The following is a 14778-nucleotide window of genomic DNA, read 5'->3' as shown; positions in this document are numbered from 1 at the left end:
TTAAAAATATTAATTCGGGGCTGGGTGTGGTGGCTCACGCCTGTAATCCCAACATTTTGGGAGGCCAAGGCAGGTGGATCATTTGAGGTCAGGTGTTCAAGACCAGCCTGGCCAATATGGTGAAACTCCGTCTCTACAAAAAAATACAAAAAATTAGCCAGGCATGGTGGCAGGTGCCTGTGATCCCAGCTACATGGGAGGCTGAGGCAGGAGAATCACTTGAACCTGGGAGGTGGAGGTTGCAGTGAGCCAAGATTGTGCCACTGTACTGCCACCTGGGCAACAGATGGAGTGACTCCATCTCAAAAAATAAAAAAATAAATAATTAATTACCTCTGGCTTAGACGTAAAAGCATTTCTTGGAGCAGCATAAATACATAAAATCTGTTTTTGTTCCAGTTGGTTGTTAACATGCCTCATTTTTTTTGGTCTTTGATAGGATCCCGGCTACTCAACAGAAATGAAGGAGGAATCTGTAAAGAAACACCAGTATCCAGATGGTGAAGTTTGGAAGAAACTCCTTGCTGCTCAAGAAAATTAAGTGCTCAGCCCCAACATCTTTTTCCTTTCTGAAGTGAAAAGGCTTAAAATTTCTTGGAAATAGTTTTACAGAAATGGATTTTTAAAAATCCTACCAAGATTAGTTCAATGAAAAGTCATACCACCCTCAGGAATCAGCTAAGTAATTATTACTTGATTCTTTTAGCAAATCAATACACATTATCCTACTTAATACTTAAATAAGTCTAGATTTAACTAACCCAAAGTCCAGGAAGATGTTCTTACAAAATATCAAGGGCTGGCACCTAGACATTAAACTGTACTTTAAAAATAAGCAACATGTTGCATAACTTGTTGGAATAATTCTTGGTTCTATTTAACACTTGTCATAAATTAGCAGAATAAAAATAGTCGTGCAACACCAGGGGGTATCTGGTACGAAGTGAAGGGAAAAAGATTTCACTGATTAACCCTGAAGTGGTTTTGCATCTTTTTCTTGCTTAATCTAAGTGGTTTTGCATCTTTTTCTTGCTTAATTATTAGAGAAGTCATACCATGCTGAAGCTAATGAGGGCAAAATGGCAGTCCATAGACTATTTTAAAATAACCCTTTAAGGTTATAAGTTTAAAAAAAAAAAAAAAAAAACCTCTATCCTAAATGGTCATCATATTTTGAGGATAAGATGCAGTTAAAATGAGAAAAATAGGACAAAATATAGTCACTATTTCTAAAATCTACTCTTTTAAGTAGCATCCAAACCAGAATATAGCACATGTTTACTTAGGAGAGTTCTTTAAATCTATTTTAGGAAGGAACTGAGCAGGTAAGTGGCACTACAGAATGAACAAAGCGTGGACAAATGCAGAACACTTTTTTATAGCAACATATAAAACGACTGTAACTTTAAATGTTCATAACCACACTCTACATCATGATTGATGGTGTTACTCAGCTCCCTCAGATTTGAGGGAAGCTTGTGAAATTCTTAAAATTCACCAACCTTCTTTATAAGGACGTGGGATTGCAATGTACGCACGTGTTTTTGCTAAGAGCACATACATTTCATTCTCCTTTGTTCATCATCTCAGCGTTTTCAGATACCCTCAGTGAGTTAACTCAAAGCCTTTTATTATGGAAAGAACTGGCACAGTTATATTTGCCAGTGGCAACATCCTTAAAAATTAATAACTGATAGGCCACGGACAGATTTTTGACCTAGTTCCTTTTTCTTTTAGAGCAAAAAGAACTTTTACCTCTGCATCCAGCCCAACCCCTAAAGACTGACAATATCCTTCAAGCTCCTTTGAAAGCACCCTAAACAGCCATTTCCATTTTAATAGTTGGATGCGGATTGTACCCTTCAATCTGAAAGTCTTCAGCTTTGAAGTCATCAATTTTCTCAACTTTTCGGAGAATTTTGAGCTTTGGGAAAGGTCTGGGTTCTCGCTGAAGCTAAAAACAAAATAAGATCATTATTTTGCTATAATTGTAAAACCTGTAGTAACTGCTCCTCATGTGCATGAAACAAGCACACAGGAGGTGATCAACAGAGTTTTATTTTACAGGAGTATGGTCCTGTCGGTACCTTGCTGTAGGTTATATAACATGATTGGAGTGCAACCAGCTGTTTTCTTGCACAGATCAAGAGTAAAGGGTATTTTGTGACATTACAGTGTCAGGAGCCTGGCGCCTCATCAGGTGTAAGTTCTTTTAATCACTCTTGGCAAATTTATTAAAGACAGAAACACAGTCAATTTGTAACTCATAGTAGCTCTAAGTTTACTTGAATTCCACAATCCCTAACCCATCTGTCCCTGGCAGAAAGAAGGAAAGATAACATGCATGGACAGTGAACAGAAAGGGATGAAAGCCAGGATTCCTGGGATGAACAGACAGTGGCAATTAGGATGTGAAGACAGGTTACAACTTCTTACTATGTCTAAAAACGACTGGAGCAGAAAGCCAGAGAGAATAAGCCTAAAGTCACCCTCCACTCAAGAGCAGTCAAACTCCCTCAAAGGAGTAACTTTTAAAACCTGAATCTAACCTGGAAGGGGCTAAAAAGTCTCTGGTTCTGAGTTTTTTTCCTTAAGGCTCATGAAGCAGATGAACTTATATTTTTATTGCCATTTCAAATCAATTGTTGGCTGCTATAACTTAGGGATTTCAAAAGACTTTTGAAGTTTAGACCTAAATATTGTACTTAATGTAAAATTAATGAAAAATATTTATGGCCAGGGTGGTGGCTTATGCCTGTAATTTCAGAACTTTCAGAGGCTGAGGCAGGCGGATCACCTGAAGTCAGGAGTTTGAGAACAGCCTGGCCAACATGAGGAAACCCCATCTCTACTAATAATACAAAAATTAACTGGGTGTGGTGGCATGCACCTGTAATCCCAGCTACTTGGGAGGCTGAGGCAGGAGAATTGCTTGAACCTGGGAGGCGGAGGTTGCAGTGAGCCAAAATCGCACCACTGCACACTCCAGCCTGGCCAACAGAGAAAGACTCCATCTCAAAAAAAAAAAAAAAAAAAGGAAAAACATTTGCACTTCAATTCTCCTTCAAGTTAAAATGAGTTTAAATGCCCCCTTTTGGACAATCCCCTGGCCTGAATGTGGCTCTTCCCTCTCTGGTGCTGGTGCTTAGTACCACACAGCACCTGACGTGTTAAGTGCCCATGGTTGCTGAGGCAGATGCCTGCCTTGTCCTGCCCACCTGCCTACCACTTCTCCCTAAACTGAAGCCCCGCATTCGGAGCAGCCATCTTTATCTTGGACACAGCATTGAGCAGATGCCTGCTCCACAATCAACCTTTTATCAAGAGAAGGTATCAAACCCAGAAGTATAACATCTAATTCTTACCTGAATTTTCAGTGGCTCGATGTGATTCAGGTAAATATGTGCATCTCCCAAAGTGTGTACAAAGTCACCTGGCTATAAACCCGGGGGAGAAAGCAGAACAGTATGTTAGTTTCAATTCCTTTAAAACACCATTTAAAAACATTAGAGTATGCAGATACCTCAAGGCTTTAAAAAAAATAATAATTTAGTGTAGCTTTTCCATTTTTTTGTGGCGACAGGATCTTGTTTTGTTGCCCAGGCTGGTATTGAACTCCAGACCTCAAGTAATTGCTCCTGCCTCAGTCTCCCAAAGTGCTGGGATTACAGGCATGAGCCACCACACCCAACCTCAGCATAGCTTTTGAGAAAATTCATAGAAGCCGTATCACAAACAACCTGTATAGATCTGTTAGTGCATATACCACAGGGCCAGAAAACCTTCCAGAAAAGGAAGGTTTCAAAGTAAAAGCCCGTTCACGTCTTACTTACACATATCAAATTAAAAACTCAGAGACTAAACTCTCTGCAATTCGTCTTCCCATATTAAAGAACTGAAGAGCTCAGTGTGTTAGGCTCACAAGTCACCCTTCCCGAGACAGCCCACCTTCAGGCCCGTGATGTGCGCAATCATGTACGTGAGCAAGGCGTAGCTGGCGATGTTGAAAGGCACACCTAGGCCCATGTCTCCCGATCTCTGGTACAGCTGGCAGGACAGCTCACTGTTCACCACATAGAACTGGCAGAGAGCATGGCATGGAGGCAGTGCCATCAGAGGAAGATCTGAGGAAGCAGCACAGAGGAAGATAAGGAGGGGTGGTGGTTTGAAAGACCACAGCTAAAGGCCAAGTAAAACAGGAGAAAAACAAGCCAACTCATATGGTGGAGACCAGGAGAGCCACTGGGCTGCAGTGATGTCCATAACCCACAGCCCCTGCAGCGATGGCACGGAACTGAGGGAGACTATCCATTGGCACAAGCTTTCTGCAGATGTCCGCTGAAGCAATGCTCTTTCATCAGAGCTGAAGGGATCTGGGCTACCTTCGTGGCACCAAATTACAAATACAGCAGGAATAATTGTTTGCCACAGGGAACTGGTGCTTCTGGTACACCCTCCTATATTAAAAGTCTCTATTACATGGCCAGGCACAGTGGCTCATGCGTGTAATCCCAACACTGGGACGCCAGGGTGGGCAGATCACTTGAGGCCAACCTGAGTTCGAGACCAGCCTGGCCAACACAGTGAAACCCCGTTTCTACTAAAAATAAAAAAATTCACATGCCTGTGGTCCCAGCTACTCGGGGGCTGAGGAAGGGAACTCACTTGAACCTGGGAGGTGGAGGTTGCTGTGAGTTGAGATCACACCACTGCACTCCAGCCTAGGCAACAGAGTGAGACTGTGTCTCAAAAAAAAAAAAAAAAAAAAAAAAAGTCTTTATTACAGATGCAAATATTCCATCCTAAGTACTTATGATATCCTGATAGAGTTTGTTGTTGTTCTTGTTTTTAAATATTCGGGGTCTCACTCTTGCCCAGGCTGGAGTGCAGTGGCATGATCATGACTCACTACAGCCTCAAATTCCTGGGTTCAACTCATCCTCTTGCCTTGGCCTCTGGAGTTGTTGGAATTACAAGTTTGAGCCACCACACCTGGCTCTACACCCTGGTAGAGCTGAATTTTACAGTATAATTGTTAAAAATGTTAGTGAGGTGGCAGCGACCTAGAACTTCATCGGCTTCCATTTAAAATGTTAACACCTTACATGTAGTTTCTAGGCAATTTAAAGCCCTTTTCAGAGTAAGAATGAGTATAAATACACAAATTAAGATAATCTGGTGGGGAGGCCGAGGCAGGCAGATCACCTGAGGTCAGGAGTTCGAGACCAGCCTGACCAACATGGTGAAACCCCATCTCTCCTAAAAATACAAAATTAGCTGGGCGTGGTGGTGCATGCCTGTAATCCCAGCTACTCGGGAGGCAGAGCCAGGAGAATCATTTGAACCCGGGAGGCAGAGGTTGCAGTGAACCAAGATCACACCATTGCATTCCAGCCTGGACGACAGAGCAAAACTCTGTCTCAGGGGAAGAAAGAAAAAAAAAAAAAAAAAAAAGAAAATCATCTGGACCCAACCTCATGATCTGAAGGTGAAAGTGGAGCAAAATGTGACTTGCCCAAGGTCACACAACCAACCATGTGGCTGGGGGAAGTTCCCAGGGTCCTGCCTCCCTCAGGTGCCTCTGCACAAAACCACATTGCTTCCCTCTAAGAGTATGGTTAGTATAAATGAAGATGATGGGGTTCTTTCAACCTCTTGGATTCCAAGCACACATGATGATTCTTCTGTCGTCAGGGTTGGTTTTGATGGTGTCAATCACTCTTTGTAGTTGGTCAACTCCCTGTCCTGAATAATCTGTAGAATTGTCAAAAAGAGAGGACAGGTACACACATTAATCACACATGTCATGAGATGGCCTTAGAGGTCATCTATTACAGCCTCTCACCCAGGGTCCCCCCTTGATCCATGGCTACAAGATACCTGGTGCATTCCACAAAGTTTGCAGATCTTGGTGGGTTGAGTTCAAGGCCCTGTCTGACTCCCGGCTCTGTCCTCTGGAGCCCTAACAAAGTCTATTTCCTCTTTTACACAGTCCTTTGAATATCTGGTCTGTCATGGAGTCACCTCCTCCTGTTCCCCTCATAGCTAACCCTTTCTAATCTCAACAATCTTAATTTCTTCCAGTGCTCCCCACGAACTTATGCTCTAAACCCATCAACGATTCTTGTCACAATTTCACTGACAAATCTAGTTTATCCTTGTCTCACAGAAAGTATTGTATCTTATGTAGAATATAGCATTCCATGTACTTTCCAACTAACAGAAGACCATGGATTCCTTTCTATTACCTCAGCAGCATGCTTCCAACACTTCCACCTAAAATTACTTTAGAGTTTAGCAGCTCAACACACGACTGACTTGGAAACGTCAGGAAACCTCTATAATGATTACACCACCTTGTACTTTGCTCCCATTTCTGGTTTCTGGATTTTAATCCCTTTCCTTCCTTCTGAGATGGAACTGGAATCTGAGAAGTGATTTGTTAACTGAAGTGTGGAGCTTCATAATCTCCTCTGGTTAAATTTCTGCCTATTAGTGTCAGACTATATTCTGGTTCAGTAGTTCTCAAAATTTTGGGAGGAAAGTCCTCTCATGGTCACAGTTCTGAAAAAGGTAACATCGAAGATTTTAAAAAGATAAAACTGTGGTGGTGTAGTTCTGTAACTTGATTGTAGTGGTTACAACAATCTACACGTGCTAAAATTGCAAATACACACATATACAAGTGCACGTAAAACTAGCAAAATCTGACAACTCTGAAGAATGCACCAATGTGAATGTATACAGGATGTTACCCAAGATACTATCACTGGAGGAAACTGGGTACAGTCCAGGGAAACTTCCTGTGCATTTTTTTAAAAAAATGTCCTGTGAGTCTGTAAAACAAAATCAAATATAAGAAGGGACAAACTTGGCCGGGCGCGGTGGCTCACGCCTGTAATCCCAGCACTTTGGGAGGCTGAGGCGGGCGGATCACAAGGTCAGGAGATCGAGACCATCCTGGCTAACACTGTGAAACCCCGTCTCTACTAAAAATGCAAAAAATTAGCCGGGCGAGGCGGCAGGCGCCTGTAGTCCCAGCTACTCGGGAGGCTGAGGCAGGAGAATGGCGTGAACCCGGGAGGCGGAGCTTGCAGTGAGCCGAGATCGCGCCACTGCACTCCAGCCTGGGCGACTAAGCGAGACTCTGTCTCAAAAAAAAAAAAAAAAAAAAAAAAAGAAGGGACAAACTTCCCTACTAAAATCCAACAGCTAAGCACTCATACAACTGTAAACTAAAACCGTAATTTTATTAGGCCTCTTCAGTGCCAAGAAATAATTGAACACTAGGCAGGATTTAAAGCATCATTAAGCCAGGGGAGTAGCCTCACATCCTAAGGACACCCTACAACTGAGGTGCAGGCAACGACCTAAAGAACCCTTACCTGCACAAATAACCTGGCCCACACAGCAACTGTTTTCATTGTGATAAAGTACACGTAACATCAAACTTACCATTTTTATGTGTGCAATTCAGAGGCATTCAGCACATGCCCAATGTTGTGCAACCATCACCACTATCTATCTCCCGAACTTTTTCATCATCCCTAATAAAACCTCTGTGCCCATTAAACATGAACTCCGCATTCCTCCCTGTTCCCCAGTCCCTGGCAACCACCATTCCACTTTCTGCCTTTAGGAACCTGCCTATTCTAGGTCCACACAGCATTTTTAAACTTCCCGAAACTACTAACATTTAAAAGATCTCATGATCGCACATAAAATGTAGATTTTAGGCTTTTATCGAATAATTCTGACATCACCAGGCCCAAATTCCTCCAGGTGGCTGGAGGTAAATTGTGACTGTCCCCTTAGATGAAACACATGCTCTCCAGGTTGCTGGTCTCTGCCCAGCTAGTAAATTGCACACACAACCCCCACATCCCAAGGTGGCATCTGCTTTTCCTAGGGACAGGTGGGAGGGGCTGGGCTGACATCCAGCAAGAGGTGACACCAACAGTGACAGTAAAGTGGAAGTCCAGGAGTGAGATGTTTCATTCTTTCTCCACATCTGCAGAGCTGGCAGCAGAGGGTGACCCTGGCACTGTGCTTCACAGCTGCGCCACCTACAGCATGTTGTGGCTCAGCCTTGAAAGGGCAATTAAAGCCACCACAAAGCAATGGGGGCATTTTGTCCCTTGTCCCACGGATGAACTTCCCATTCCCCAACACAAACACCAACCATGCGGCTATCTGCCGATGACACAGGTATGGAAAGTGCCAAGCGTCCAGTAAGTACTAATCATCAAGAGTGTGAGGCCGGGCGCGGTGGCTCAAGCCTGTAATCCCAGCACTTTGGGAGGCCGAGACGGGCGGATCACGAGGTCAGGAGATCAAGACCATCCTGGCTAACACAGTGAAACCCCGTCTCTACTAAAAAATATGATAAACTAGCCGGGCGAGGTGGCGGGCGTCTGTAGTCCCAGCTACTCCGGAGGCTGAGGCAGGAGAATGGCGTAAACCCGGGAGGCAGAGCTTGCAGTGAGCCGAGATCGCGCCACTGCACTCCAGCCTGGGCGACAGAGCAAGACTCCGTCTCAAAAAAAAAAAAAAAAAAAAAAAAAGTGTGAAATGGCCTTCATGAGGCTTAATTGTGGCTTCACTGGCACCACCCCTCACAAGGTCAAAGCTATACATCAGCTCCTGGGACACTGACTCATCCCCCAGACCTTATCTAAAACAACAGAGCAAACACATGCCAGGAAGGGCACTCAGGAAATGGAAGGCATTGTTCTGTCTCCTTACCTGATTCCATATCTCTGTATTCTGCCCCAAAATGCCTCCACTGGAAGCCATAAACTGGACCCAAGTCCCCTTCTTCTCTGGCGGAGAACCCCAGGCTGTCCAAAAAGTCTCGGGATCCATTGGCATCCCAGATTTTCACTCCCTTGGAAGACAGCTCTTTAGCATTTGTAGATCCCTGGAAGAGATGGGGAGGGCAGAGCAGGCATCCAAGTAAATCCTGAGCCATCTCAGTTGATCCCCCCAAGACACCACCTACAAGGGCCTCTGGCCCCTGCTGACTTGCTGGGAGGTGGGCACTTGACATCACCCATATGGAACCCATCCTTTTTTTTTTTTTGAGTTTCGCTCTTGTTGCCCAGGCTGGAGTGCAATGGTGTGATCTCGGTTCACAGCAACCTCTACCTCCTGGGTTCCAGTGATTCCCCTGCCTCGGCCTCCCGAGTAGCTGGGATTACAGGCATGCGCCAACATGCCCGGCTAATTTTGTATAGTAGAGATGGGGTTTCTCCATGTTGGTCTCAAACTCCCGACTTCAGGTGATCCACCCACCTTGGCCTCCCAAAGTGCTGGGATTACAGGTGTGAGCCACCGCGCCCAGCTGCCCATCCTAACTTTAAGCAGGCTGGTCCCAGCCCAGATTCCTGGGGGCTTTAGGACGGTCTGATCCCTTCTTTGGAACCACCCTCTCAGATCTTTCCTTCCATTCCCCCCAACTAAGCTTTCTAGACTAAACACCTCTAAGTGATATCCACCGATCTGACAGTTTTATGTTTCCTAATCAAATGTGTTGTCTACACGTGATATCCCAAAATGAATTTAATGCCTACATGCAATCTGTTCCGTGTATCTGCTACCTGGCAGGATATTCCTAATGATCAGACTAATCAGTATTTTACAGTACAGGTGCATCAACTCCTGTATTTGATCGAGTCGCCAGTGGAGTAACTCTATCAGAGGTGAGTCTGACGTTCCTGACAAGGACTTCTTAGAATCCTGAATTCAAGCATTAAGTTGAAACAGGGGAATGCATTTTATTCCTGAGTCTCTTGCTTCCTCCCTTTCTATTGTTGAGTTTGTCCTGATTTTCTTTATTCCCAACAAATCATTTCTCAGTCTTTTACATATTGCTTCAAAAGCCTCTCCTTTTCATCCATTCAGACCAGGCTCTAGCCGGTTTAAGAATGTCATCTTCTGAGGTTTCTGATGGTATGTTTCAAATCCAAGGCTCATTGTCGATCGAGATAGGCCAACACAGAACAAAATACCCCAATACAGAGCTAAGGCAGACTGGGGCTGGATCCAAATTTAAGCCCTTTCTAAAATGGGATAAGAGGAGGGCTTGGGTCTGGCTTGCCCCAGGACCATACAAGCCACATCAAGGGCTCTATAGAAGGGATCCCAGCTTCTAGCATGGCCCAGACCTGAGCCCAGACTCCAGCTACCTTCCAAAAAGCACTGGTCAGAACATTGCTGGTTCTAGACCAGGACACAGAACACAGAGGAGCTTGGGCTGGGCTGCTGCCTGTCTTCAGAGCACTCTGGCCCCGGCCTGAGGTTACCTACTCAGCCCTCTGGAAGGGGTTTACCTTGTTACTGAAGAGACTCTTCTAGTTTATATGAACACGGGAACAGATGGTATCTATATTTAGTGATCAATACATATTGACTCCTGCCATGTGGCATGCTGTGTTTGAGGCCCTAGGGATAAAACAGTGAACACGAGAAACAAATCCTCTGCCCTCATAAAGCTTACAGCACATTTCACTTATTTATTTACTGTCTGCTGTCCCCCTTCTAACAGGGGAGGGGAAAGGCTGACATACATCAGATGGTGACGTTTGTCTATGGAGAAAAACCAAGGAGGTTGGGGGAAGAGTCACAGTTTTAAATCAGGTCTAGGAAGGCTTGCCTGAGTAGAGACTCAAAGGAAGGAGCCAAGTGTGGGGGAAGAAGGTTCCAGGGAGCGGGGATGTCCCGGTGTGCACAAAAACTCACAAGAACAGCAGGGCTGGTGCAGAGAGCAGCAGCCAAGGCCAGAGCTGAAAAAGGGACCCCATAAGGACCGTGGCTCTTACTGAGTGAAATGGAGCCACTAAGGGCTTGCGGGTGAGGAATGATATGCTTTGACCTTTTGTGTTGTCTTTTTTTGTTTTTGAGACAAGTTCTCCCTCTGTCGCCCAGGCTGGAGTGCAGTGCCACGATCTCAGTTCACTACAATCTCCACCTCCTGGGTTCAAGCAATTCTCATGCCTCAGCCTCCTGAGTAGCCGGGATTACAGGCATGTGCCACCACACCTGGCTAATTTTTTGTGTTATTAGTAGAGATGGGGGTTTCGCCATATTGGCCAGGCTGGTCTCAAATTCCTAACCTCAGGTGATCTGCCTCAGCATCCTAAAGTGCTGGGATTACAGGCGAGAGCCACCACACCTGGCCGCTTTGACTTTTGAAAGGATCTCACTGGCTGCTGTGTTGAAAACAGACTAATGACTTCTAATAGGAGCGACTTCTTTACCTTGATAAACCACAGCAACTCCTCCAAAACACCCTTCCAGAACACACGTTTGGTTGTCAGCAGAGGAAATTCACCTGAAAAACAATTTGCCACACAGTTTCAAGAGAGGAAGACAGATCATGCCATCCAACTTTCTTCAGGGAAGAAAGCTGCCCTGGGACACGAGGCCCTGGAGCATCCAGAAAGCCTAGACTCCCGCAAAGTGCGCCAGAGATCAGGGTGGAGCTGCCAGGCTGCAAGGCACATCATAACCCAATTCAGGCTGAGACAGCACTTCTGTGCCCCGGTGACCACTGGACACAGGAATTCCACACAGTGAGATGGTGGCAAGAGGAGGGATGACCATGTGGAAAAAGGGAGGAGCTACTATCCACTGCCCACTAGTGCTAATCCTGTCACAAAGGTGTGAAGACAACACCAAGCCTGTGTCCCAGGGACAAAAAGGGAGGCATCAGAAGTGTCGAGCCACAGAGAAATAAAAGTGTAAAAACTTATCTTTAAATGCAGTACTCGTTCATCCCACACTCTCTTGTGGTATAGCTGATATTCAGACAACAGAGAGAGATTTTTGCAAGCACCTGCTTTTATCAGAATTGCCTACCAAGCATTATTTCCTCCATTTTTAACATATAGGGAAGCTGTATGAGAAGTAACTTGGGGCCGGGTGCGGCGGCTCACGCCTGTAATCCCAGCACTTTGGGAGGCCGAGACGGGCGGATCACAAGGTCAGGAGATCGAGACCATCCTGACTAACACGGTGAAACCCCATCTCTACTAAAAATACAAAAAATTTGGCCGGGCGTGGTGGCGGGCGCCTGTAGTCCCAGCTACTCGGGAGGTTGAGGCAGGAGAATGGCGTGAACCTGGGAGGCGGAGCTTGCAGCGACCAGAGATCTCGCCACTGCACTCCAGCCTGGGCGACAGAGCGAGACTCCACCTCAAAAAAAAAAAGAAAAGAGAAGTAATTTGCTCAATGTCTAAGCAGAAAGATGGGTTAAAAGTGAGGTCTACGGCTTATCAAAGTCCCCTGGGCTTGAAGCTGCAGAAAAGTGGATCCCTTTGCTTAGACAAAACTCCCCAAGCTGTCCACGCGGATCAGCCACAGCAGCTGGTGTGTATTCCAGTCTCTAGATGGTTCCGTGGGCTAGACGGCTTTCCCCCTACCTAACCACAGTGAATCTGCTTCATCAAGAATGGGTTTCCCCACTCAAAACCACCTCCAACCCTGTGTCAAGGCTGCGCTCCATTTATCTGAGAGGTCAAGGTCAGCCCCTGGCTTACACACCTTGGAGTCTCCCCTCCCCCACGCAGCAGGCGCAGGATCCAGGATGACAGGACCGTGTGATGTTAGGCAGGGCCATCGGCTGCCTAACGTCCTGTGCCCACCCGCCCCACTGTCCCCTGAAAGCCTGACGCCAATAACCCGCGAGGCATTTTTTGCCTGGGGTGATCCTGTCTGAAAGGAAAAGAGGAAAGGACGAATAAGAACTTATAATCGGACTCCCGAATTTCTCTTTTCAAGGTTTAAGAGGAAAGCTGGTTCGTGGGGATTGGATGGGAGGCCGCCAGGAAACCAAGTTCCCGCGCCAGCCTCAACTCTCCTCTCCCCGCCGCCTGTGCCCCGCCCACATCACTTTCGCTCCAGTTTTTGAAAACTCTGCAAAGAGGAACGGTCAACAGGGGAGGAAGGAGGAGGGGCAAAAGGCAGGACTTTTAGACCAGCGCCCGGTCAAGCCCGGGCAGCTCTCCCTCACTCTCCAGCACCGGGCAAACGCTGCCCGATCATGCCCGCCTTAGGGGCCACGGCATCACTGGGGTGACTGCGAGCCCCGGCCGTGGAGCCGCTGGGACCCGGCTCTCGCTCCTGTGTGTCACGTCTCTAATGGGAGCCTCAGTTTCGGCGTCTGTAAAGCGAGGAGGACGATGCGTCCCCTCCCTCGCGGGATTGAGGTTAGGACTAAACGGGCTCCGCAGCGCCCGCCAGCTCCCGGGCGCTCTCCCCAGCCGCGCCTCCCTCCTTCCCGCCGCCGGTCCCGCAGTGGCCCGCGGAGTCACCTCTCAGGCTGTAGCGCGCCTGCATGCCGAATACCGACAGCGTGCCGGTGCCCGTGCGGTCGTCCTTCCTGACGCCGCAGCGGAGGATGTGCTCGATCTGCCCCAGGTACTGCAGTTCTCCGTGCGGCGGCCGTGGCTCGGCGTCCCGCTCCTGTGAGGCGGGCTGCAAGGGCGGGCGCGGCAGCTCTGAGCCGGCGACGGGCATGGCGCGGCGGGACAGAGGCAGGCGAAGTGGCACGGCGAGCGGCGGGACTGAGGAAGACGAAGTGGCGCGGCGGGACGGAGGCAGGCGAAGTGGTGCAGTGGCAGTACCCCTTCCGCGCGCTTTTTTCCCGCCGCCGTCCCGCGCTCCGCCTCTTCCTGCTCAGCGGGATCCAAGCGGCCCCAGCTCTGGAGCGCGTGCGCCAGGGGGAAACGCAGGAGCCACAGGTGTGGCTCGGAACGGAGCCCTGGGTAACAGCTGAGAGTCTTCGGAAACCCGGGAACCTGGATGCAGGTGCGGTGGCCCGGAGGGACTGCTCCCCTGGGGAACCGTCTGGTCCACCGCGCCTTCTCTAAGCCAGCAGCACAGTTCCCACGTTTTCCTGCGGTCTTATCAACAAAACTGCTGTTTGAGATCTGTTTCAATAAGTGATTTCTATTTCCATTTATTCTTTCTCACTAAAGGCTTGCAACCTGAGCAAGTGATATAATGCACCTTTTTTACTTGATTAAAGACCTCCAGGGCGCCGGACACGGTAGCTCAAGCCTGTAATCCTAGCACTTTGGGGTGCCGAGGTGGGTGGATCACCTGAGGTCAGCAGTTCAACTGTTGTCCAGGTCAGCCTGGACAACATGGTGAAACCCCGTCTCTACTAAAAATACAAAAATTAGCTGGGCGTGGTGGCTACTTGGGAGGCTGAGGTAGAAGAATTGCTTGAACCTGGGAGGCAGAGGTTGCAGTGAGCCAAGATTCGACCACTACTCCAGCCTGGGCGACAGCGCAAGACTCTGTCTCAAAAAAAAAAAAAAAAAAAAAAAAAAAAACCGCCTGGGCTTTTCTAAGGTTTTTTTTTTTTGTTTGAGACAGCCTTGCTCTCTCACCCAGGCTGGAGGGCAGTAGCGTGATCTCGGCTCACTGCAGTCTCCGCCTCCTGGGTTCAAGCAATTCTCCTGCCTCAGCCTCCCGCGTAGCTGGGACTAGAGGCGCACCACCACGCCCGGCTAATGTTGTTGTTGTTGTTTTTCATGTTTAGTAGAGATGAGGTTTCGCCATGTTTGGCTGGTCTGGACCTCCTCACCTCAGGTGTTCCACCCGCATTGGCCTTCCAAAGTGCTGGCGCAATCGGCCCCAAATTTTTAATAGACCACATTTTCCAATTTTACTGAATTGTTTATAACATTAACACTGGGGAGTGGGAACTGTTGACGAAAAGAGTTAAACTCTGTAAAATATATGAAGAAATTTATTCTGAGCCAAATATGA

At 47.2% G+C, this 14778-nt stretch overlaps 2 protein-coding genes across 4 annotated transcripts in view; one reads left to right on the top strand and one right to left on the bottom strand.

Annotated features, from left to right (window-relative positions):
* ENOSF1 (enolase superfamily member 1) overlaps positions 1–925 on the top strand; it is a 39447-nt gene extending 38522 nt beyond the window's left edge. For all 3 annotated transcript variants that reach the window (XM_077974804.1, XM_015121636.3, XM_015121635.3), the window contains one exon: positions 440–925. In XM_077974804.1, the coding sequence (XP_077830930.1) occupies positions 440–541 (102 nt within the window). In that variant the 3' untranslated portion in view covers positions 542–925. The remainder of the gene's footprint in view (positions 1–439) is intronic.
* A 438-nt stretch (positions 926–1363) lies between these two features.
* On the bottom strand, positions 1364–13644 carry TYMS (thymidylate synthetase). Its single transcript, NM_001195507.1, is given in 7 exon segments — positions 1364–1954; positions 3366–3437; positions 3949–4124; positions 5653–5754; positions 8746–8920; positions 11259–11332; positions 13314–13644. Coding segments are annotated over 7 exon segments (942 nt in total). The 5' UTR covers positions 13519–13644; the 3' UTR covers positions 1364–1816.
* Positions 13645–14778: the final 1134 nt, after the last annotated feature.

Source organism: Macaca mulatta, chromosome 18, assembly GCF_049350105.2.
Source record: "Macaca mulatta isolate MMU2019108-1 chromosome 18, T2T-MMU8v2.0, whole genome shotgun sequence".
NCBI lineage: Eukaryota > Metazoa > Chordata > Mammalia > Primates > Cercopithecidae > Macaca > Macaca mulatta.
This window is presented reverse-complemented; position numbering and strand designations above follow the sequence as displayed.